This window comes from Scyliorhinus canicula, chromosome 9, assembly GCF_902713615.1.
Source record: "Scyliorhinus canicula chromosome 9, sScyCan1.1, whole genome shotgun sequence".
Classification (NCBI taxonomy): domain Eukaryota; kingdom Metazoa; phylum Chordata; class Chondrichthyes; order Carcharhiniformes; family Scyliorhinidae; genus Scyliorhinus; species Scyliorhinus canicula.
Window position 1 is genome coordinate 191,147,453 of NC_052154.1, and position 26,657 is coordinate 191,174,109.

The window sequence follows — 26,657 nt, forward strand, 5'->3', positions numbered from 1 at the left end:
CCAGTTTGAGGACTTGTTTGTTGCCAGCGGGTAGGGGTTAGCGGTGGTGTCTGAGGGGGGGAGTGGTGGATAGTTAGTGGTGGTGGGGGGGGGGGGGGGGGGTGAGAAAAAGGGAAAGAATGGTAAACGTGTGGGGATTGTGTTATGTTCTTGAAAGATTATGGGCGCGATTCAACCAAACCATTTCTCAGTGTGGTGGCGGGTGGGAACAGCGCCGAGCTTCCCTACGCTCAGTCCTGCGAGGTCGGCACTGCTATAATATATTAATGTGTCCATTCAGCGAGGCCCCAAGGGCTTCTCAACGCAAACCATGGTCCCGCCAGTTGATTTGCTGGGGACCACGCTCTCCCCCCCCCCCCCCCCTTCCCCACCAACCAGGGAGAGCAGCACTTAAACTGCTCCTGCACAGCCAACCCCGCACCGATCACAGCCGGGCCACCGAGATGGCCAGCCCCACGATTCGGTGATGCCGGCTACCGGATGGGAACCCCCCCCCCCCGAGGCTCACTGAGGGGCAGCCACAGCTGCCTGGGAGAAAGTGGCAGAAGCACTCAACTCGGAGAGTGTGACCAGGGCGACCGCCACCCAAAGCCGCAAGAAGGTCAACGTCCTCCACCGGGTCGCCTGGGCGAGTTTGCACTGGATCCCGAAGCTCCCCCCCCCCTCCATACTCTCCCTCCATACACCCCACACCCACCAAACTCACCCCCCCCCCACATACTCTCCCTCCATACACCCCACACCCACCAAACTCACCCCCCCCCACATACTCTCCCTCCATACTCTCCACACCCACCGAACTCACCCCCACCCCACATACCCCCCACACCCACCTAACTCCCCCCCACCCCGCGCACTCCCCATGCCCCCCATCCTCCCTCATATGGCCCATCTCCCAAAGCCCCCTCCCACAACCCCCGATCACCCTCCCTTCCCCCTCCCCACGATGTACCACGTGTGCGATTGATGATGTCCTCTCTTGTGTCCCTACCGGAGAAGCTGGCCCACAACCGGCGGGAGAGACCCAGAGGGGCGGCGGGATGCCGGACATCAGAGTCCTCACCCCCAATGAGGATCCGGCCCTGGAGGTCGCGGTGGCCGAGGACCGAGGTTGGCGCACGGAGCAGAAGTGAGGATCCACCAGCCCCCACTCCGATGACCTGTCAAACATGAGTTATTAATGCCATACAGACTGACCCATGCCTCCAACTGACCACATGTCCATTCTCCCGCAGCACCTGCAGCCAATAGGCCGGCCCGTCCAGGGTGGTCGCCGAAGAGGCCGGAGATGTCTGACTGCCCCGGGATGTAGCTGACATGGACACACCCTGTGAAGCGTGCACACACGTGCATGATCTTCATGTGGTGGCTGCACATGAGCTGGATGTTCAGGGGGAGGAACCCCTTCCTGTTAAAGTAGGGCCCGGTGCGCTTAAGGCAACATGTGTGCCATCTCTTACCCCCTGGACCTGGGGCATCCCGTTGATGGCGGAGAATCCTGCTGCCTGGGCATCATGTTGCGCCTGGTCCAATGGCAAACGTTTTTTAAAATTTAGAGTAGCCAATTATTTTTTCCAATTAAGGGGCAATTTAGCATGGCCAATCCACCTACCCTTTGGGTTGTGGGGGTGAAACCCACGCAGACACGGGGAGAACGTGCAAACTCCACACGGACAGTGACCCAGAGCCGGGATTCGAACCCTGGATCCTCAGCGCCGTAGGCAGCAATGCTAACCACTGTGCCACCGTGCTGCCCGGTCCGTGTCAAAGTTTATATAGTTTGCTGCCCGGGCAAACAGGGCACCTGTGACCACACGGATGCACTTGGGGCTGCAGACTATCAGATGCCGCACAGGTCCGTACTCAAGCTCTGGAATGACCCGGAGGTGTAGATGTTCAGGGCCGCGGTGACGTTGACGGCCGCTGGGAGTGGGTATCCTCCTCATCCTCTACAGGGGTCTTCTTGTTGAGGCAGAGCCATCTGTGGCACACCCTGTCCATCATTTGTATGATTCCCAATTAGTAATATCCTTCAGCCAGGCGGCAAGACGCCTCTGTGGTCAGCCAGAGTTATGGGTGGGCGATGGGGCAGATGGGACGCGATTGCCCCCGGAACGGGAAAACACGGTCCGAGGGTTGGCATGGTGGACCCACGAGCGATGAGAAACCCATCTCGAACCCCACCCCCTCCAAGCCTAGCCCAGGCCATGGGCGGCCAACCCCCTGCTCCGCAACATTCGTGCCGCCCCCGCTCCCCCTCCCTCCCGATGGCGGGTCACCCCCGACCACCCCGGTGGTTCCTCCACCCGCTCCGACAACCAGGGCAGCAAGCCCAGTGCCCCCAGGAGCGAAGATGGATACTCACCTCCTCGGGTCCCCGCAGTACCCATTCCACCAGCTTCATGTTTTAACAAGGTGTACGAATCGGCACCCGCGTAAACACTCGCTGGGGAGGCAGTTAGATAGGAGGTCATTCCCGTTAATTTTATGGCGGTTGGGCTGAAGAGGTGATCCTTGGGTTCTCGCCACGCTGGCGCAGGATCCTGATTTTGCCAACGGGAGTGGGCCGGTCAGATCACAAACAGATCGACGCCCGGCACGGTTCTTGACTTTGTCCTCCCCCGCAATTTAACGGCCTCATCGCACTCTCGTCTGAGCACAACGAGGCCGTTAAATCGCATACTATGTGTCCATGTTTACATACACTCTGGGTTTGCTGCCGTCTGGGGGGGGGGGGGGGGGGCAGCACGGTAGCACAGTGGTTAGCACTGTTGCTTCACCACTCCCAGGTTTGATTCCTGGCTTGGGTCACTGTCTGTGTGGAGTCTGCACGTTCTCCCCGTGCCTGCATGGGTTTCCTCCGGGTGCTCCGGTTTCCTCCCACAGTCCAAAGATATCCAGGTTAGGTGGATTGGCCGTGATAAATTGCCCTTAGTGTCCAGAAGAACAGGTTAGATTGGGTTACGGGGCAAGGGTGGAGGCGTGGGTTTAGGTAGGGCGCTCTTTGCAAGGGCCTGTGCAGACTCGATGGGCTGAATGGCCTCCTTCTGCACTGTAAATTCTATGATTCTCAAATAATTACTGCCTTAAGCTGACACAATCAAAAGCATTGGAGGCAAAAAGCAGCTCGTCTTTACCCCTCTGCACCAGATTCCTACTCGTATCAAATCTAAACAATACATTCTCTTTGCGACACACTACAACACAATGCAATCACTCTATCCATCTTGGTTCCGTGACCCGTCATAACCTTCCCCAATAAAAATCAGGACACCCGCTGCTCTGACTGAGCTTGTGCACTCCCTCCCTTGTCGGTTCAGTGGCCATTTTGATTTGATTGCGTCTCTGTGAAGCCATTTGAGATGGCTAATTAAAGATACAATTAAAGAATTAACGATAACTCCCAATGATTTACTCAACTATCGAGGGTATTTATTTCCCTCTGATATGCGTTTTCTGGTCAGAGCACAATGGCTTTCAGAATAAAACCCACTGCATCGTGCGCTGAAAATAACAGATTCCCCTGAATTAAGAATCATTGGATTTCCTCAAGCTTGTAACGGATGCAGATGAGCCCAAGGCACGCTCCCATCTGGGAAGCCTGTGCGGGGAAGGAAATCTAATTAAATCTGATAGAAGAGGTAAAATAGAACAGGAGGAAGCAAAAAAATAACGTAGCCAAGGTCGTGCTCGGGTACCTGGTAAAGTGCGACACTGAACCGGATTTATGGGATGGAGGATTTCGCTGCCGATGTGGGCGGCCCTGTACCCATTTGTTGCTCCGAGGAGCCCTAATTTGCAGGAGGCGGGGATTTCTGTTCCTCCTTCGGGAGGAGGTACCCTTTCAGAGAACTGCCGGCTTACCTGACGGGTCAGCAGCTCTGTTGTCTCAGGGTGGTGAGGACTGGGACATGCCCCAGATTCGAATCCCCGGGACCCACAGGAAAAGGTAGGTGCATGGGCTCTCACAGCGGGAACTGGAAGGGAGGCCTGGGGGTGAAGGGAGACAAACCCCCCCTGTAATAATCCACAGGAGGCAGGAGTCCCGTCACCACACCAATATTTATTTCCAATAACTAGATACAAGAGTCGCTCCAAACATGTCTGCGAGCATTCCAGTCAACTTAAGACTGCTCACACAGCCTACACAGGTGCTTTTATGGGCCCCCTCAATGAGCTATCATTGAGGGAGCTCATACTCCAATTGGCCAACCAATAATGCTAATTGGAGGTCATTACACCCCCCCCCCCAATCCCATCCCCCCCCCCCCCCCCCCCCCCCCCCCCCCGCCCGCACAACATACTCTACCCTGCCCAAGGGCCGTGTAGGGTGATCTGCAGGACTTGTCCCCTCCGCTCCCCTGTAACCCTGCATATTGTTCCTTTTCAAGTTCCAGTCAAATTCCCCTCTGAATGTTTTGATTGAGCCTGCCTCTCAGCCGGTGCATTCCGGGCCTGAACCGCCCACTGCGCAAAGGAGTTTTTTTCCCTCATATCACTTTGGCTTCTACTTGTCAATCACTGGAAATCTGTGCCCCCTCGTTCTTGATCCATTCACGAATGGGAACCATCTCTCCCCATGTACGCGGCCCAGACCCCTCATGATTCCTGAGCACCTCCATCGAATCTCCTCTCGGCCCTCTCTTCTCCAGGGAAAAGAGTCCCAATTTCTCCAATCTGTCGATGAAAATGAAGTTCCCCCTCCCAGCAACCATTCATATGAATCCTTTCTGTACTCTCTCCAACGCACTGGATGCAGAACCCCAGCTGAGGCCGAATCAGCGTCTTCTACAAGTTCAACGTGACCTCTTCGGCAGGAGTGGTACTCTTATTTATTTTACATTGTCGCTCCTTTTCTCGGTTCATTCACAGGATGGGGACCAGCATTTGCAACTGAGGGGCCATTTCAGATTTCTTTCTCTACATGACATGAGTGAACCGGACACGATTTTAATTCCAGATTTTTATTGAATTCAAATTGCACCGTCTGCCGCGCTGGGATTCGAACACCAGTCCCCAAGCTTTACCCGAGAGGCGCGATCTAGCCGAATGGGGATAAAGTCACAGAGCGCGAGATTAACCGGGTGTTTCCCGTAGATCAGGGCCTCAGCCGGGAACCCCCTCCGGTGAGGCCGCCCTTAGCCCCGTTTTATACACTGAGGAGCCCCTCTCCCTGGAACTCGTCAATGCAGCGAGAGGTCGGGACGCCATATTTAAATGGTGTACCGCATTCTCGAGTCCCCGACGTGACCTCCGAAACCTCCCGAGCCCCAACTCACTATAAGGAGGTCCCATGGCCTCCCACACCCTCTTACACCCGCGTAGAGCACACCCTGGCCTGATTACCACCGTGGTACTGCACCTGCCTGGTGGCAATGCCACCTGGGTACTTTGGCAGTGCCAGCATGGCACCCTGGTGGCACTGCCAGGGTGCCAGCCTGGCAATGCCAGGGTTCCTAGGTGACACCCGCAGTGCCAGGGTACCACCCTACCCAGGGGGCATGTCACTGGTGCCTCCAATCCTGTGGGAGACCCCCAAGAATGCTTTGTGGGGACCAGCACTGAACAGCGCTCGCCCGAGGTCTCCAAGGCGAGGGACGTAGATCCCACACCTTGGTTAGATCTCGGGAACGCATATTAGAATGCGATTACCTGTCTCACTCTACTATGCAGAGTTGCCAGAAAGTGATCCACGTTTTGACATCTCTCGAGATCACATTAGATTCCCGAGGTGTGGCGAGCTAGACGGATCCCGGTAGTGGGATCTTTCAGCATCTACCAATCACGTTGCGCCGTGCTGCAGCACGGCCGGTAGATCCCGCCCGGGGTCTGTGGATTGCTCTGGATTACTAGTCCAGTGACAACACGACTGCCTCCCACTTTGCCTCATTAAACTTCACCTTCCTCCTGTCCGCCCATTTCACCAACAGATGTATATCCTTCTGATGTTCGGCACGACCCTCTTCACAGGTTACAATGCTTCCAAGCTTCATATCATCTGCATATTTTGAAATTGTGCCCTGTGGACTACGATTTAGGACATTAATAAATCGCAGGAATAACAAGTGGCCAAACTCAGACCCCTGAGGAACTCCACTACACGCCTCAATTCCAAAATGTTCAAATGTTACCTATGTTGCTATTGTCCCTTTCATTCCATGAGTTATGATTTTGCTCACATCTGTTGCGTGACACTGTATCAAGTGCCTTTTGGAAATCCATGTACACCACATCAACATGGTTACCCTCATCAACCCTCTGTTACATCTTCATAAAACTCAGCAAGTCAGTTCAATAATTTTCCCTTAAAATATCCATGCTCGCTTTCCTTAATTAACCCACATTTGTTCGTGTAGCGACTAATTTTGTCCCGAGTATCGGGGGGGGGGGGGGGGGGGGGGGGGGGGGGAATTTTCCACCCCCATTTTTGGTGAGTGGGAAAGCCGGTAGGGGGCGGAGAATCCAACACAAGTCCCCAAACGACTTTTACGCTGGTGGGATTTCCCGTTGCCAATGTCCCCGCACCCCCCCTGCCCCCCCCACTAATGACCTAATGGGGCTCGTTGCCACGAAAGGTTGATAACCCCATTACTATACATGTAAATATCACTAGCGGCTTTCCCCGCTGTATTATCCCCCCGCGTAAGGATATCCCCTCCTTTTCTGAACAATGGTGTAATGTTGTTAAGACTTTCGGACTCCCCTTTGTCAGTATCTTCCTTCTTTCCTTCCCTTCTTTCCTTTTGCACCTCGCCCGAGAACCTTTTACATTCAGCCTGATCTTCAATTGTCATCAGTACACTTTTTAAAACCTTAATTTCTATCCCCTTTGTCATCCAGGGAAATTCTGGCTTTGTTTACCCTATCCTTCCCTTTTGAGGAAATGGATCTTGACCGGGCAGCACGGTAGCATAGTGGTTAGCACAAATGCTTCAGAGCTCCAGGGTCCCAGGTTCGAACCCCGGCTTGGGTCACTGTCTGTGTGTAGTCTGCACGTTCTCCCTGTGTGTGCGTGGGTTTCCTCCGGTTGCTCCGGTTTCCTCCCACAGTCCAAAGATGTGCAGGCTGGGTGAATTGGCCAGGCTAAATTGCCCTCAGGGTCCAAAGGGGTTGGGTGGGGTTGCTGGGTTACGGGTATGGGGCGGAGGTGTGGGTTTAAGGGGGCAGCTCTTTCCAAGGGCCGGTGCAGGCTCGATGGGCCAAGTGGTCCCCATCTGCACTGTAAATTCTATGTCTCTGTCTAATTGCGTCCTAAATTCATAAAATGAGAATAATCTAACCTCCTCAATCATTGAACAGTGGACTGGCCTCTTCTGTTTTTGGCCTAAGCTGAACAAATAGTAGCAACGAAGAAATAGGATGTGACAGAATGCCTGAAAGTGTGATAACTATGTGGGTGCCACTTGTCAAAACACACTGCACATAATAAAACCTTGGAATGAATACCGCGATGCTATAAACATGCTTTATAGCCCTGCAACCAAGGTTAGATGTATTGCTGCAATGGATCAATGAAGCCTCAAAGACTAAATCGAAGTGGATTCAATTATAAAGCCAACAGACTTTATTTACTCATGTAATGTCAAAAGCATCAAAACACAAATTATCCTGATCCCCGATTGATGTTACTAAAACCAGAATTTTTTCGAACAAAGTCTTTCAGGTAAAATCCTTCAGAAAACGAGGAGTTTTAAAAAATATCCAACTTGGAAGTGTACCATAACGGATGTTAGCACACCCAATTTCCTCCTACCGTTAAAAAAAAAGTGATGTGTTAAACAAAGAAAAGTACAGCTCAGGAACAGGCCCTTCGGCCCTCCAAGCCTGTACCGACCATGCTGCCCGTCTGAACTAAAAGCTTCTACACTTCCTGGGTCCGTATCCCTCTATTCCCATCCTATTCATGTATTTGTCAAGATGCCCCTTAAACGTCACTATCGTCCCTGCTTCCACCACCTCCTCCGGCAGCGAGTTCCAGGCACCCACTACCCTCTGTGTAAAACACTTGCCTCGTACATCTCCTCTAAACATTGCCCCTCGCACCTTAAACCTATGCCCCCTAGTTATTGACCGATCTACCCTGGGGAAAAGCCTCTGACTATCCACTCTGTCTATGCCCCTCATAATTTTGTAGACCTCTATCAGGTTGGCCCTCAACCTCTGTCGTTCCAGTGAGAACAAACCGAGTTTATTCAACCATTTGTTATTGATTTTTCTCCTCCCTTGGAGGTCAATGGCGGGTACAACTTTATGACAGTGCATCGCATCGCTTGCCAATACCTCACCCGACATGGTCCTTATTCAGTCGGAGACTTTGATCATGAGTGCCAACAGAGGCACCATGGCACTGGCCAATCCAGTAAGCAGCCAGTGTGGAACCACTGGATAACAATCAGAAACCCAAACGTCCATCTCTTTCCTGATCCAAATGGCCACTTGTGACAGTCCTCTGCCATTCCGACTGAGCTTAGCTATCTCAGCACATGCCAGAGAGTCAAACCTGAGAGGTTCCTATGGGTCATTTTGGCATTCCCACACTGAATCCACTCTCCTTTCAAAATCCTAGGGGTTACCATTGACCACAACCTGAACTGGACTGGCTATAATACTATGGCTACAAGAGCAGGTCAGAGGCTAGGATTCCTGCGGTGAGAACTCCCAACTCCCCAATAGCCTGTCCACCGTCCACAAGGCACATGTCAGGAGTGTGATGGAATACCCCCCACTTGCCTAGATGAACGCAGCTCCAACAACACGAAAGAAGCTCAACACCATCCAGGACAAAGCAGTCCGCTTTACTGGCATCCCTTCCACAAACATTCACTCCCTCCACCACCGATGCACAGTAGCAGCTGTGTGTACCATCGACAATATGCACTGCAGGACCTCACTTCTGTTGCTCCTTTGACAGCACCTTCCAAACTCATGACCACTACCATCTGTAAGGGCAAAGGCAGCAGATGCCTGGGACCACCACCACCTGGAAGTTTCCCTCCAATCACTCACCATCCTGACTTGGAAACATATTGCCGTTCCTTCACTATCGCTGGGTCAAAACCCTTCCTAACAGCACAGTGGATGTAGCTACACCTCAGGGACTGCTGCGGTTCAAGAAGGCAGCTCACCACTACCTTCCCAAGGGCAATTATGAATGGGCAACAAATGTTGGTCTAGCCAGTGACGCCCCCATCCCGTAAAAAAATGAATTTAATAAAAAAGATTCTCACATTGCGAGTCTGTTGAGTTATCGTACAATTTAATGCTTGTTCACTTGCATTATTTCACCATTGAAATAAGTACTGAAGAAGGTACAGTTGCCAATTCCACGAAAATTGGAATAAAACCTAACAAATCAGTAATGGGAGTTCACTTGGTCAGTCATTACCTAATGCAGTGTTGATCTTTAGTACAAGGAAGAATGGCTGTTAATAACGTCGGATTATTGCACAAGACCAGCCACAAGATCTGACGGGAGATGATTGTTCCACATTCTCTCATGTTATTTTCACTTTCAAAAGCGGAGTTCAAATCCTACAGAAGCAAAACACCCGGTTGCTGGAAATCGGAAATAAAAACAAATTGCTGGAAATACCCAGCAGATCGGGTTGCACACGAGGAGAGCGAAAGGTTTGAGGGCTGGAGCCGATTTTCAGCAAGTAGAGAGGGTGGAAACGGGGAAGAACAATAGGGAAAGTCTGGGAGAGTGTGTGCTGTTCTTAGAATCATAGTGTTTGCAGTGCAGGAGGTCATTCGGCCCATCGAGCCTGCACCAGCCCTTGGAAAGAGCACCCTACTTGAAATGAAATGAAATGAAAATCGCTTATTGTCACGAGTAGGCTTCAATTAAGTTACTGTGAAAAGCCCCTAGTCGCCACATTCCGGCACCTGTTCGGGGAGGCTGTTACGGGAATTGAACCGTGCTGCTGGCTTGCCTTGGTCTGCTTTCAAAGCCAGTGATTTAGCCCAGTGTGCTAAACAGCCCCACTTAACCCCACACCTTCACCCTATCCCCGTAACGCAGTAACCCCACCTAACCTTTTTGGATACGAAGGGGCAATTTAGCATGGTCAATCCAACTAACCTGCACATCTTTGGACGTTGTGAATCTTGTTCTCAGGATGGATGTCGTAGTGATCACAAAGACCGCAGAAGCTAAGTTCATTTATTAAGTTCATCCATAGTAAACAATAATCTAGTAATCTGCAATCTACACTCTGTCTATCTATAACTGTACTCTGATCTCTCTCACAATTCCTATGCTCTGCTCGCCAGCCTTCCCCTCAAATCCTGTGAGTCGGTGCTTTATATAGTCCTGCGTCCAGCTCCATCTAGTGGTGAATTATGATAGTACATCAACCCTTTGTATTCTGAACATTTCACACAATGTCACAGAGTGGAAGGCGGGATTCATTAAATGACAAAAGGTATGATGGAATCAGGCAAAGAGAGACAGTAATGGCACAGGAGAAGAAACAAAAGGTGGGTCCACAGAAGGAGTGAATGGGAAAGGCAGGATCATCACCAGCAGCTACTCTGGAAAAACCTGGGTTCAGGGGCTACGATATAAAATTGTTGAACTCAATGTTGAGTGGGGAAGCTGCAAAATGTCATGTTCCATCATGGGATGTGGGTGCCATTGCCAAGGCTGGCATTTGTTGCCCATTCCTAATTGCCCGTGAACCGAGTGGTTTGCTTGGCCATTTCACAGGGCAGTTAACAGTCTATCATATTGGGCGGCACGGTGGCACAGTGGTTAGCATTGCTGCCTCACGGCGCCGGGTTTGATCCCGGCTCTGGGTCACTGTCCATGTGGAGTTTGTACATTCTCCCCGTGTCTGCGTGGGTCTCACCCCCATAACCCAAAAAAAGATGTTCAGGCGAGGTGGATTGGCCAGGCTAAATTGCCCCTTAATTGGGAGAAAAGAGAAATGGGTAGTCTTAAATTCATTTAAAAACATTTTTGAAACAAACAATCTACCACGTTGCTGTGGGGTCTGGAGTCACAGGTGGGCCAGACCAGGTAAGGACGGCAGATTTCCTTCCCTGAAGGACATGAGTGAACCAGGAGGGTTTTTGAAACAATCAATGAATGTTGTCATGGTCACCATCAGGGATTCTAGCTTTATGTGGAATAGTTCTGCTTGGGTTTGTGCTGAACTTTATTGGACAGAGCGAAAGTCGGGCTGAGAATTAGCCCGGGATCACACTTAGAATCATAGAATCACTCTGATGCAGAAGGAGGTCATTGGGCCCATTGAATCTGCACCAATCCTCTGAAAGAGCACCCTACCTAGGCCCACGCTCCATAAACCCCTAATCCCACCTAACCGTTGGACACTAAGGGGCAATTTATCATGGCCATTACACCAAACCTGCACATCTTTGGACTTTGGCAGAAAACCGGAGCACTCGGAGGAAACCCATGCGGACACAGGGAAAAAGTGCGAACTCCACAGACAGCCACCTCAGGTTGGAATTGAACCTGGGTCCCTGGTGGTAACGTGCTCCTGGTCCAATAATCCAGTGGCTCGGGTTAATGTTCTGGAGACACGGGTTCAAACCCAGCAGCTGGTGGAATTTAAATTCACTTAACAGAATCTGGAATTGAAAGCTAGTCTCAGTATTGGCGACTGTTAAACTAGCAATTATTGTAAAAACTCATCTGCTTTATTGATGTGCTTTCGGGGAGGAAATCTGCCGTCCTTACCCGGTCTGGCCTGCATGTGACTCCAGACCCATAGCAATGTGGCTGCCTCCTGAATGCTCTCAGTAAGTCAGGCACTTGAGGGGCAATTCAGGATAGACAACAAATGTTGGCCATGCCAGCGTCACCCATGTCACATCAAAGAAGAAAAGAAAGTTCTGGGAACTCACATATTTCAATGAATAATCCATCACCAGCCACAACTCTTTGCTCGTGAACAATTTTAATTGGCTACACAGTTCATGGTCCCTATAAACGTCCATCGCTCTATACCAAAACCCTTCCACTATGGAATGTATCTCATTTACTTCAATCGGTTCAGGTACCTTTTGTTGTCAGATTCATGTGCTATCAACAAATTCCGAAATAGCGCAGGAGGTACACTCTTCCACGTCACCACTGCGTCATTTTCAGTGGCAAATTTAGCCAAATGCTTTCTTGCTATGAGATCTCGTTGGATTACCTTTGAATATGACATCTCTCACAATGTGTTTCTTTCACATTGGTATACAGTTGTACGAAGGCATTGATAACACACTGGAGGTGCTTACCACTGTTTCGTGCATCGGTGAAACTAAATCCTGAGAGTTAGTAATGCTGGCCCCAAAAGAGAATGGTTTCACATTTGTACTTGTATTATCTACTTACAGGTGCACTATCAAAGGAAATTATACTCTGAGCAACGTAAGAAGATATTAAAGAATCTTTAAAAACTTGTATTTTTTGGCACTTTCACAGCTCAAGACAGCCCATTTGTGTTTTACAGCCCCTGACGTACTTTTGAAGTGTAGTCAGCATTGTAGCACAGGAAATGTGGACAAATGACCAAAAGCTTGGTCAAAGAGGGAGGTTGTAAAGGTGGAGAGAGAGAGGCAGAGAGTGAGAGAGAGAGAGGTACAGAGGCAGAGAGGGAGACAAAGCCAGAGCTCAGGGCCTAAAAGGGTTGAAAGCACAGCCGGCCACTTCCATCCTTCATAAGAGGTCATCCAAAGGTCTGCTGCCCATATCTGAACTTGGATCAAGTTCCATTCACCATTAACCCTGTGCTTGCTGTCCTACAATGACTGCCATATGGCCAACTCAAATCCCTCCATGATTTCACTTCTCTGTGTCTGTAACGTCCTTACAGTCAATGGAGATATCGACATCTCTCCAATACTGGTCACTTGCACACCTTTTGTCTATTCTTTCATGGGATGTGGGCTTCACTGGGTAGGCCAGCATTTATTGCCCCTGCTTAATTGCCCTTGAGAAGATGACTTGAGCTGCCTTCTTGAACCGCTGCAGGTCACGTGGTGTAGCTACATCCACAGTGCTGTTAGGAAGGAACAGTGAAGGAACGGCGATATAGTTCCAAGTAAGGACAGCGTGCAATTTAGAGAGAGGCCTTGCAAGGGTGGTGTTCCCATGCATCGACTGTCCTTTAGCTTCTAGGTGGTAGGGATTGCGGGATCGGAAGATGCTGTCAACAGAGCCTTAGTGAATTCCTGCAGTGCATCTTGAAGATGGCACACACGGCTGTCACTGGGTTGCTTTGTCCAGGATGGTGTCGAGCTCATTGAGTGCTGTTGGAGCTGCATTCATCCAGACAAGTGGAGAGTATTCCATTACACTCCTGACATTTGTCTGCTATTGGATTGGATTTGTTTATTGTCACGTGTACCAAGGCTCAATGAAAGTATTGTTCTGTGTACAGTTCAGACAGATCATTCCACACATGAAAAGTACATAGGGCAAACATAAAATACACAATGTAAATACACAGACACAGGCATCGGGGTGAAGCATACAGGAGTGTAGTACTACTCGGTAGAGAAGGTGTGTGAAGTGATCAGGTCAGTCCATAAGAGAGTTGTTTCAGAGTGTGATAACAGCGGGGAAGAAGCTGTTTTTGAATTTGTGAGTGCGCGTTCTCAGACTTGTTCCTGATGGAAGAAGTTGGAAGAGTGAATAACCCAAGTGGGAGGGGTCTTTGATTATGCTGCCCTCTTTCCCATGGCTACGGGAGGTGTAGATGGAGTCATGGATGGGAAGCGGGTTCGTGTGATGGACTGGGATGTGTTCACAACTCTCTGAAGGTCGAGCAGTTGCCGTACCAGGCTGTGATGCAGCCAGATAGGATGCTTTCCACAGTGCATCTATAAAAGTTGGTAAGAGTCAAAGTGGATATGCTGAATTTCCTTAGTTCCAGATGGTGGACAAGTTTTGGAGAGTCAGGAGGCGGATACCTCACAGTCGGCCGTGTCTTCAGTTATCTTATCCCTTAGTTCTGTCATTTTTTGCCCCTCCTTTAAGTTGCTCCTTAAAACCCGTCTCACCATAGCGTCTATATTCATCTATCTGACTATCTTGTTTGGCATGATGTGGAGATGCCGGCATTGGACTGGGGTGAGCACAGTAAGAAGTCTTACAACACGAGGTTAAAGCCCAACATGTTTGTTTCAAACACTAGCTTTCGGAGCACTGCTCCGAAAGCTAGTGTTTGAAATAAACATGTTGGACTTTAACCTGGTGTTGTAAGACTTCTTACGATCTTGTTTGGCTCAGAGTACACTGCTGTGAAGTGCCCCAGGACATTTTACAATGTTGAAACAGCTTTAAAATCCAAGTTGTGATTGTACATCAGTTGGCCACATTTAATTTTGTTTTAATTAACACTGACTTCAGCTGAAAGATCATCAATGTACATAAGCGACATGTTCTGTAATTATAAGACCAAGCAATAAATAATCAACATATAAGTTCAGGTGTATTTCTTTTGGGGCGGAAGGGGTGGAACCACAAATGAAGGATTAATAATTGCCCATCGTGTCTGCACCATCTCTCCAAACGACTTACTGCCATTTCCTGTACCCCCCCCCCCCCATATTGTTTCTATTCAAGTAATCATCTCGCACCCTCTTGAATGACTCGATTGAACCTGCCTCCATCAGACCTCCAGGCAGTGCATTCCAGACACAAACCACTTGTTGTTTGAAAAAGATTATTCTCGCATCGCATTTGTTTCTTTTGCAAATCACTTTAAATCTGTGCCCGCTCGTTCTTGACCCTTTTACGAGAGGGAACGGTTTCTCCCCGTCTACTCTGTCCAGCCCTCTCATGATTTTGAACACCTCTTATCAGATCTGCTCTTAGACGTCATCTCTCCAATCTCTCCTCATGACTGCTGTTTCTCATCCCTTCAATCATTCCTGAAAACCTCTTCTGCATTCTCTCCAATCTGTTCACATCCTCCCGATAGTTTGGCGCCCAGAACTGTACACTATATTCCAGCTGATGTCTAATGTGTAAGTAGGCTGATGTATAAGTTTAACATAACCTCCTTGTACTCTATGTCCTCATTAATAAAGGCCAGAATACGATAAACGTTATTAACTGCTCTCTCCACCTGTTCTATCAAAGAACAAAGAAAAGTACAGCACACGAACAGGCCCTTCGGCCCTCCAAGCCCGTGCCGACCATGCTGCCCGTCTAAACTAAAATCTTCTACACTTCCGGGGTCAGTGTCCCTCTATTCCCATCCTATTCATGTATTTGTCAAGATGCCCCTCAAATGTCACTATCGTCCCTGCTTCCACCACCTCCTCCGGCAGCGAGTTCCAGGCACCCACTACCCTCTGTGTAAAACACTTGCCTCGTACATCTCCTCTAAACATTGCCCCTCGCACCTTAAACCTATGCCCCCTAGTAATTGATCCCTCTACCCTGGGAAAAAGCCTCTGACTATCCACACTGTCTATGCCCCTCATAATTTTGTAGACCTCCATCAGGTCACCCCTCAACCTCCGTCGTTCCAGTGAGAACAAACCGAGTTTATTCAACCTCTCCTCATAGCTATTGCCTTCCATACCAGGCAACATCCTGGTAAATCTCTTCTGCACCCTCTCTAAAGCCTCCACATCCTTCTGGTAGTGTGGCGACCAGAATTGAACACTATACTCTAAGTGTGGCCTAACTAAGGTTCTATACAGCTGCAACATGACTTGGCAATTTTTATACTCAATGCCCCGGCCAATGAAGGCAAGCATGCCGTATGCCTTCTTGACTACCTTCCCCACCTGTGTTGCCCCTTTCAGTGACCTGTGGACCTGTACACCTAGATCTCTCTGACTGTCAATACTCTTGAGGGTTCTTCCATTCACTGTATATTTCCTACTGCATTAGACCTTCCAAAATGCATCACCTTACATTTGTCCGAATTAAACTCCATCTGCCATCTCTCCCCCTAAGTCTCCAAACGATCTAAATCCTGCTGTATCCTCTGACAGTCCTCATTGCTATCCGCAATTCCACCAACCTTTGTGTCGCCTGCAAACTTACTAATCAGACCAGTTACATTTTCCTCCAAATCATTGATATTTACTACGAGCAGCAAAGGTCCCAGCACTGCTCCCTGCGGAACACCACTCGTCACAGCCCTCCAATCAGAAAAGCTCCCTTCCATCGCTACTCTCTGCCTTCTACGACCTAGCCAGTTCTGTATCCACCTTGCCAGCTCCCCCTGATCCTGTGTGACTTCCCCTTTTGTACCAGTCTGCCATGAGGGACCTTGTCAAAGGCCTTACTGAAGTCCATATAGACAACACCCACTGCCCTACTCGCATCAGGCTGCCTGGGGCTGGTTTAGCACACTGGGCTAAATCGCTGGCTTTTAAAGCAGACCAAGGCAGGCCAGCAGCACGATTCAATTCCCGTACCAGCCTCCCTGAACAGGCGCCGGAATGTGGCGACTAGGGGCTTTTCACAGTAACTTCATTGAAGCCTACTTGTGACGATAAGCGATTTTCATTTCATTTCATTTTCATCAATCATCTTTGTGACCTCCTCGAAAAGCTCTATCAAGTTAGTGAGACACGACCTCCCCTTCACAAAACCGTGCTGCCTCTCGCTAATACGCCCATTTGCTTCCAAATGGGAGTAGATCCTGTCTCGAAGAATTCTCTCCAGTAATTTCCCTACCACTGACATAAGGCTTACTGGCCTGCAGTTCCCTGATTATCCTTGCTACCCTTCTTAAACAAAGGAACAACATTGTCTATTCTCCAGTCCTCCAGGACATCAGCTGAAGACAGTGAGGGTCCAAAGATTTCTGTCAAGGTATCATTGATCGATGCACATATACACCCTGCTCCCTCTGTTCCTGCACCCCTTTTAAGAATTTTATCCTTTATTTTATATTGTCTCTCCATATTCTTCCTCCCAAAATGCATCACCTCCCACTTCTCCGCATTGAACTTCACCTGCCACTTATCTGCCCAATCCACCATCTTGTCTATGTTCTTTTGAAATTTCACACTGTCACCTTCAAAGTTTACAATCCTTCCAAGTTTTGTATCATCCGCAAACTTTGAAATTGTCCCCTGCACATTCGGAACTGGATCGCTAATATATATCAGGAAAAGGACGGGTCCTAATACCGACCCTAATAACATCACTACAAACCTTTCTCCAGCCCCAAAACTATCCATGGTCCATTACTCTTTGCTTCCTATTATTCAGCCACTTTTGTTTCCATGTTGCTGCCATGAGTTGTAAACTTATTTGCAGTATGTAAGTAAATGATGAAAATAACAGCGAAATGTAAAATAGTGGCGGGAAATATTGCTAACAGATTCATAACTATGAAATTTGCTTGTCGGCAGTTGTGATGGAATTAACAAACTGATATGTCCTTGTTTGGTTCGGTACAGCTGCTCAATGAACAAAGCAAATACTTGCAGCTATTTCTTGAAACACTAATTCACTTCATTACTCAACTATTATCAAATTAATTTGCACCAGTAAATAGACGTATCCATCTTCTTGATCTAATTTGGTTTTCAGCTGAAGCCAGCCAACTAACTCACCACACATTCGTGATCCTCTGTTATGTTCAACGAGAATTCCGATGTGAAATCCAGGTCCAAACTTCCTACGGTGTTGCAGTCTATTGCCTGGAAAACAAGGGAAGGATTCCGGAGAAGTATTCATCAATAGGCCAGGACAACCGAGCAAACAGGCCAAATTGGTCTGAAGCAAATGGATTATCGCATATCCTATTTTCTCAAGCCATGTAACTTTGCGTTCTGTTACACCGTAAGCGGCAAATACATTTCAAACTGCCCCGCCCAATTTCTAATGACACTTTCACTCGGGACAAGTCAGTTTTGCATATTACAAAATTCTGACTCTGAGAGCCATGCCACTTAGGGATTCATCCTTGATAACCCAATAATTTTCCAACATAGTATCAATGATCATCCAGTACTTCAACTCAGAAGTAATACTTTTAATATCTTGGGCGGGTTTCACCATTCCCCGAAGCCAATTTTGTAATCGGTGATCAGGCGGAGAATCCCTTCTGATCCCAAAATTGGGGGCAGCACCTGTTTGACGCAGGTTTTGTATCCTCCGCCGCCTCTGAAATGGCGCCATCGCATCGCACGGCGCATGCCGTTGGGACGGCATTAGTGTGTTACCTGAAGACCCTCCCCCGATGCTCCAGCTCCGAAGGGCCGAGTTTCCGACCGCGTGGTTGATGTGTGGTCTCAGCGGTCGGGAACCCGGCGTGGCGGCTGCGGACTGTGCGGGTGCCATGCTGCTGGCCGGGGAGGCTTCTGCGAGGGCTGGGGGACTGGTGGGGGGTGGCCAGGGTGGGTCCGCGCACGGCCCACGGCATGTTTTACGGCACAACCGTTGCAGGCCGCCCCATGAGCATGCGCGGCCACGACCCAGCCATTCTCCAGCTGGGACCTTCTCGTGGAGCCGCTGCTGGCCCATCACCGGTCGCAGGTACAGTGAGGAGTCATGGCCGATACTTTTGCCGGATCCTCCGCACTTCGGCTCAAAAACGGTGAATCCAGCCCCTTATCTTCCAATGTTCAAACCACATTTACTTGATGCACTGCTATTTTTCAATTAGTTATAACGCCGATCGATGTAAAGTCTATTTTTCAGACCTACAGCACTAATGAATGTCGTAAAAAGAAATTCACACACAAAGATCACTTAGCACAAAGATGCAACTTTGATATATGCTGCATGGTTCACACATTTTGTCAACAAGGAGTCAAATTGCTTTATCCACTTAAAAGACATTTTTGAGAGAAATTAACACTGCACATTGAATCTCTCTTTCACAATTGTACGAAAGGATCCTGTGCATCCAAAAGAAGTTGGAAATAATAAAAGGGGACATCGTGTGGACACAATAAATGTAAATGAGCTCGAAACAATCCCTCATCTCTGGATACTTTTCCTGAACCAGTGTTAAACATTACTCTTGAATGATGCAATTAATGTCTTGATTGAAAGCAGAGGTCAGGAGGAGTAGTCAACATCATTTGAGATCTGAGATGCTCCTGGAATACGATACCCATCAAGTTGGTATGGCAGGGTGGTTCGCACTGCTGCCTCACAGCGCCAGGGACCCGGGTTCAATTCCAGCCTTGGGTGACTGTGTGGAGTTTGCACTTTCTCCCCGCATCTGTGTGGGTTTCCTCCGGGTACTCCAGTTTCCTTTCACAGTCCAAAGATGTGCAAGTTAGGTGGAATGGCCATGATAAAATTGCCCCTTTGTGTCCAAAGATGTGGAGCTTAAGTGGGGTTATGGAGATAGGGTGGGGGAGTGGGCCAAGGAAGGGTGCTCTTTCAGAGGCTTGGTGCAGTCACAATGGGCTGAACAGCCTCCTTCTACACCGTAGGGATTCTTTCTGCACCTTAGGGGTTCCTTCTACACCGTAGGGATTCTATGACTAATGTAAGGACCTGTCCAGTTCATTCACTTATTTCCCATTTCTTTTATTTTACTGTTATCAATTTTGATACATGGATGTTTATTGAACACATCCCTTTAAGTCGGGCCGAGGAAGTGAGGAACTCAAAAGTTGCAAAATAATGCACTGTGTCAGCTTTTGAACAGCAGAACTCAGACTTTCTGGCACCTCAGAGGGATTCAGTTCAATTGGTGGCTGGTGGCCATGGATTGGCAAAAGACTGTGGGCGCGATTCTCCGCTGTTGGGAGAATAGCGGGAGGGCCTCCCAACATTTTTCACGCCCTCCCGCTATTCTCCCCCTCCCTTTGCCCGACCCACGTCACAAATCGCCGCTGCTCGCCGTTTTTTACGGCGAGCGGCGATTCTCTGCGGCCAATGGGCCGAGCGGCCGGGCCTTTACGCCCGTTTGGGGCAACCAGAGGCCCGTTTGGGGCAGGAGCACCACCGTTGTGCTCGGGAGGGGACACGCCCGCGATCGGTGCCCACCGATCGTCGGGCCTGCGTCCAAAAGGGACGCACTATTTCCCCTCCGCCGCCCGACAAGATCAAGCCGCCACATCTTGTTGGGCGGCGGTGGAGAAATGCGGAACCGCGCATGCTCGGGTTCCGTCAATGACGTGATGACATCACCCGCGCATGCGTGGAGACGGCCGCGCGTCATCTTGGCACGCGGCTTTAACGACGGACGTTAAGGCCGCGCGCCGTGATTCCCGGGGTCCCACTTCTAGCCTCGATGGGGGGGGGGGGGGGGGAGAGAGAGAATCGGGTCCTGGGAACGGGCGTGAAGGCTGCCGTGAAACATGGCCGGTTTCACGGCAGCCTTTACGACGCTCCGCATTTCCGGAGAATCTCGCCCGGTGTTCTGCCAGGCAACAGGCAGTGATTAGGTCCTACCCAAGTGGGATGGTTTTCAAAGGACCGAGGACAGGTTAGTCGGACCCTGGACTCTCAGATGAACAGTTGTATGAGTCCCTCCCTCTCTTTCTCTTTCTCCAGAAAATCTGCAGAGCTGCTGCGAGTTCTGAACCTACAGAGAATCTGGATGAATCTACAGTGAAAACCATCACAAAAGCAGAAACCTCAAACTGAAAGCCTAGACTGAAGGAAGGTGTGCTGGAAGACAACCAGCTGAAACAAAGACATTTACCCTTTTACTTTCATAATTTTTACACCCCTCTTTTCCCCTCTGTGTTTGTTTGTCTGTCTTATGTGTGTGTGTGGATAGATGGTGGGGCTGGTTTGGGGGGTGAGGAATTAGATGATAGTTAATCAGTTGTATTTGCTGCATTTTTAACGATAGTTATTGCTATTAACAAAATTACTTGCGTTTACATTTACAAACCTGGTGAGTGTAATTATTGGGCAGCCAAGAGCCAGAGACTTTGGGTGTTAATTTCAATTGTGTTGTGACTCCGGGTCAAGTGGGGCTGGAATTGACGGCGCGCTAGCCAGGGGGGGAAGTAACACTAATCATGTAAGCGAGAATTGAGCACATATTTGCGAGTGAAAGATTAACAGGGCTAATGAGAAAGAGCTGGCCAGCGGGAACTAATTGGATAATTCTTTCACCGAGCTAACTGTGGCACGATGGGATGAATGGCCTCGTTCTGTGCTGTATGATTCTCCATACTTCATGTCGTTAGAGCTGCCACATTGCTGAAGATCAAAAGAAACGCAATTTAAGGCACAATCGGTTTAGTCATCACACTCTTCCCGGGCACAAGGATGACTAATCTTACTTTGGATTTGTTTTATTTACATATTAAATGAGAATTACAGGTTCTTTTCATTAATTGTCTCCATTTGATGTTTAACCTGATGAAATTGGATTTCAAGGAACTGTGAAACATTCCCTCAAGGCATTCTGTGTGGCTGACTGCTTTCCACAACAGTGATAAATAAGCACTCTACACCAACCTTTGTATCATTCAGCTGCTTAAACATCAATATGGAGCCTCTATGCCATGACCAGAAAAAGCATTAGATTGAGAAAATGAAAGCTCGCAATTTTATTTTCTGACACTTTAAGGAGTAGGCATTTGTAAGGAATACAATCCAGGAATATATTTGGGCAGGTAAACATGTGGAAGTACCTACTCTTAATGTCACTCACTGATGTCTCATTCAGTATAAAACCTCGGTCCGTTAAATGTTCATGGCTGAAACACTGTGAAATAGAACCTTCAATAAATGACCCGAGACCACTGCCCATATTTTAACCTCCGCAATATTATTATTTTTTTTTTTAGCAATATTTGGTGAATTTCAATCTGGCTTTTTTGATGTAAGCTCAACAATTCTTACATCCAGACATTGATGAATAAATCATAGACTCATAGAATTTACAGTGCAAAAGGAGGCCATTCTGCCCATCGGATCTGCACTGCCCCTTGGAAAGAGCACCCTATTTAAGTTCAAGCCTCCACCCTATCCCCGTAACCCAGTCACCCCACCTAACCTTTTGGACACTAAGGGGTAATTTATCATGGCCCAATCTACCTAACCTGCACATCTTTGGACTGTGTGAGGAAACCGGAGCACCCGGAGGAAACCCACGCAGACACGGGGAGAACGTACAAAGTCCACCCAGACAGTCACCTGAGGCCGGAACTGAACCCGGGTCCCTGGAGCTGTGAGGCAGCAGTGCTAACCATTGAGCCGCCCTAAAAACTAAGCGATTTAAGTCATTTGTGAGAATTGGACCCTTTTCTCTTTTCCTAAACATGCATGAAATTCACAGCACAATGTTAGGCCCCCTTCCAAAGTGGTGAGCTCTGCCACCTGCATGAATAAAGCAGCAGATGCATTGGAAAGACAAAGTTCCACTCAAAGTCACACACCATCCTGAGCGGAAACTATATCACTGCTCCATCACTGCCACTGGGTCAAAACCCTCTCCGAAGCAGCACCGTGGATGCATCTGCACCACAAGGAGTGCAGTGAACATAGAACAGAGAACATACATGCAGAAGGATGCCATTCGGCCCATCGAACCTGCACCGACCCACTTAAGCCAAGGTGCTTCGCCAGCATCTTCCCAAGGGCAATTAGGAATCAGCAACAATTGCGACCTTGCCACCAAGGACAAAAGGAAAAAAGCTCCATTCCATTGTCGGCCACTTTGTATCCCAGCAGGTCATAACTTTGGAAACCTAAGAGATACTAATTTGGCCATGGCCTTAATCGAATCTCACGAAGAGGCTGATATTCTGCCAACATTTCATTCACAAGAAACATCATCATCTTCTTCAGGACCCATCTTCTTCAGCGTCAGCTGTCATGGCTTTCCAACTCTCACAACCCATTGATAACAGCGAACATCTTGGCTTTCATCTCAAATCTTCGACCTGTTCTGTTTCTTAAGCTGCCGGTGTATTTCCTCCTTTGTCTCTCTCTCGACCCGCTGCTCTCAGTTTTACCAGTCACTGCCAAATGTTCTAGGTTCTCTCTCCTATTCCTGAGTAATTGTAGTTGTCTTTTGTCGACCATTTGTAAAAGTTCTTCTTGTGTGCCTGCTTTCCTCAAACTTCCTTGTCAGTTGCGGGTTGTCCAGGCATTGCCATTTTCCAGACCCTTCCATCAGGCAGAAGGTACAGAAGTCTGAAGACCCGCCTCACGGTAGCATGGTGGTTAGCATCAATGCTTCACAGCTCCAGGGTCCCAGGTTCGATTCCCGGCTGGGTCACTGTCTGTGTGGAGTCTGCACGTCCTCCCCGTGTGTGCGTGGGTTTCCTCCGGGTGCTCCGGTTTCCTCCCACAGTCCAAAGATGTGCGGGTTAGGTGGATTGGCCATGCTAAAGTGCCCGTAGTGTAAGGTTAATGGGGGGATTGTTGGGTTACGGGTATACGGGTTACGTGGGTTTAAGTAGGGTGATCATTGCTCGGCACAACATCGAGGGCCGAAGGGCCTGTTCTGTGCTGTACTGTTCTATGTTCTGTGTTCTACATCCAGACATAGGAGCAACTTCTTCCCCAAAACTACAAGACTCCTCGATGACTCCCCCTCGGACTGATCTGTTCCCTGTAAGAACACAATTCACGACGCCCGTGCTCATGTATTTGCTTTGTTTGGCCCCTTGTTCCGCACTGTAACCAATCACTGTTTGTCAATGTACCATTTGTCAATGTTCTCTGTTGATTATTCTTTTTGTCTACTCTGCACGTACTGTGTAAGTTCCCCTTGGCTGCAGAAAAATACTTTTCACTGTACTTCGGTACATGTGACAATAAATTAAATTGAATCAACTAATCCTCATCAGACGCCTCGGAAACTATGGGGACGATTTAATAACTTTGTCACGCTGTGAAGGCGCGACGAGGTCGTTGAATCTCGCGAGAGGCCTCTCGCGAGATTAGTTGTGCGCGAAACGCCTCGTGCGATTGAACAAAATCTTGCGAGATGTTGTGACCTGGATCTCGTCCTCGCTGGGACTCAGTGAAACAAAAAGGATTCTTAAGGGAGTTGACAGGGGAAATGCTGAGAGGATGTTGAGCCTCAGGGAGATTGTACGAGCAGAGGGCACAGTCTCAGAATAAAGGGGTGCCAATTTAAGACTGAGATGAGGAGAAATTCCTTCTCTCAGAGGGTTGTCTTTGGGACTCCCTGCCACAGAAAGCTGTGGGGGCAAAGACCTCGTGTTTATTTAAGGCTGAGATGGATAGATTCTTTATCAGTCAGGGAATCAAGGGTTATGGGGAAAGGGCAGGTAAGTGTACATGAGGAATGTTGGCTCAGCCATGATCCTACTGAACGGTGGAGCAGGCTCGAGGGGCTGAATGGCCCACTCCTGTTCCCATTTCTTATGACCTCATGGATTCGCTGTTATTTTGCAACACGGGGCTGCATATTACATGGGTTGGGGAGGGCGCACCAAATCACCCAGTGGTATCGACGGGAAAAGTAATCCACTAGCCGTCAAGCGGTGTAGAATATCTCCAGGATGTAATTATCGATACGATTTCTTGCTTCCTCATATATCGCATTTTGCTCCTTCTATATGCCCATGGCAGCTTCAATTTGTTAGTCCACCTCCCCCCTGCCAATCTGACTCGTTGATTCAGAGCTGCTGAATGCAGATCACAAATCTAAATTAGTAGTTGGACTCCCAGCATTGAAATCGAGGCCCTTTCACTCAGTACTCCCCCCCTCCCCCCCTCATCTCCCCACAACTCAAATATCAAACAGTGAACATGTAGAAACAGTTATCCACCTCTCAGATAATGTATTATTAACTGTAGTTTTCAACTTAAGCAGCAGCGTTTTGTCCTTGACTTTTCAGAGTGTACTTTTAAGTTTTGTTCAAGTAAACACGGTGACATTGAAAACAAAGATAGATGACAGCGTGTCTGAAAGGATTATGTTTTGCCCCTTTGATGGAGTAGGAACGGATTTCTGCGATGATTAATCCTTGTTTATTAAGCATCAATTACAGTTAAGCGCAATGTAAAATAACCTTCTTTGCTCTTCCAGCAAGCGATGGAACAGCAAAACACCGTCAGGTTGCTTTGTTTTGGACAGCAAGTTGTTGTGGAGTCACACTGGGTTACAGGCTGTGCTATCGACTTGTACCCAGATCTTCCCAACCCTGGCTCATTGTACCTGTAGGTACCCAGAAGATATGCTGGGGAATCCCTTGGAAGTGCCCAACACAAGGACTCCATGGGAATATTTCCCAGGAAGTTTCACCTTCCGATGGGGAATTCTGCAGTCCCAGAAACTTCTGAAAAACTCCCTAATTTTGAGTTTGAGTCGGAGACTTTGGAGTGTTCCGAGGAAATGTTAGACAGGAAGAAATCATATCTAACCCCCGGTGCAATTGATCTTCTAACTCCCCATTGACCCCCCCCCCCCCCCCCCCCCCCCCCCGCCCCCGCCATTACCCACAGATTTCCCACTTGACCTCTCCCCAAACCTCTGATACTCTCCGAACTATCCGACTGCCTGCCTGGCCCTCTGACTCACCCACCCCGATGGTGCCATTGCCGCCACCGCCCAAACCTGCCACAGCCCCAGCACCATCCCACTGCCCCAGCACCATCCCACTGCCCCAGCACCATCCCACTGCCCCCAGCCCTCCCACTGCCCCAGCACCATCCCACTGCCCCCAGCCCTCCCACTGCCCCAGCACCATCCCACTGCCCCCAGCCCTCCCACTGCCCCAGCACCATCCCACTGCCCCCAGCACCATCCCACTGCCCCCAAGCACCATCCCACTGCCCCCAAGCACCATCCCACAGCCCCAGCACCATCCCACTGCCCCCAGCACCACCCCACTGCCCACAGCACCATCCCACTGCCCCCAAGCACCATCCCACTGCCCCAGCACCACCCCACTGCCCACAGCACCATCCCACTGCCCCCAAGCACCATCCCACAGCCCCCAGCCCTCCCACTGCCCCAGCACCATCCCACTGCCCCCAGCCCTCCCACTGCCCCAGCACCATCCCACTGCCCCCAAGCACCATCCCACTGCCCCCAAGCACCATCCCACTGCCCCAGCACCACCCCACTGCCCACAGCACCATCCCACTGCCCCCAAGCACCATCCCACTGCCCCCAAGCACCATCCCACTGCCCACAGCACCATCCCACTGCCCCCAAGCACCATCCCACAGCCCCAGCACCATCCCACTGCCCCCAGCACCATCCCACTGCCCCCAGCCCTCCCACTGCCCCCAGGCCCTCCCACTGCCCCCAAGCACCATCCCACTGCCCCAGCACCACCCCATTGCTCCCAGGCCCTCCCACTGCACCTGCACCACCCCACTGCCCCCAGCACCATCCCACTGCCCCTGCACAACCCCATTGCTCCCAGGCCCTCCAACTGCCCCCAGGCCCTCCCACTGCCCCAGCACCATCCCACTGCCCCTGCACCACCCCATTGCTCCCAGGCCCTCCCACTGCACCTGCACCACCCCACTGCCCCCAGCACCATCCCACTGCCCCAGCACCATCCCACTGCCCCCAGCACCATCCCACTGCCCCAGCACCATCCCACTGCCCCCAGCACCATCCCACTGCCCCCAGCACCATCCCACTGCCCCCAGGCCATCCCACTGCCCCAGCACCACCCCACTGCCCCAGCACCATCCCACTGCCCCCAGGCCATCCCACAGCCCCAGCACCATCCCACTGCCCCAGCACCATCCCACTGCCCCCAGGCCATCCCACAGCCCCAGCACCATCCCACTGCCCCCA

At 49.9% G+C, this 26,657-nt stretch overlaps 1 protein-coding gene across 4 annotated transcripts in view; it reads right to left on the reverse strand.

The window, feature by feature from the left end:
* The window catches only part of prmt3 (protein arginine methyltransferase 3), a 273,568-nt gene that overhangs the window by 68,302 nt on the left and 178,609 nt on the right, over positions 1-26,657 (reverse strand). For all 4 annotated transcript variants that reach the window (XM_038808358.1, XM_038808357.1, XM_038808355.1 and 1 more), the window contains exon 13: positions 17,551-17,637. In XM_038808358.1, coding sequence (XP_038664286.1) covers positions 17,551-17,637 — 87 coding nt within the window. The remainder of the gene's footprint in view (positions 1-17,550; positions 17,638-26,657) is intronic.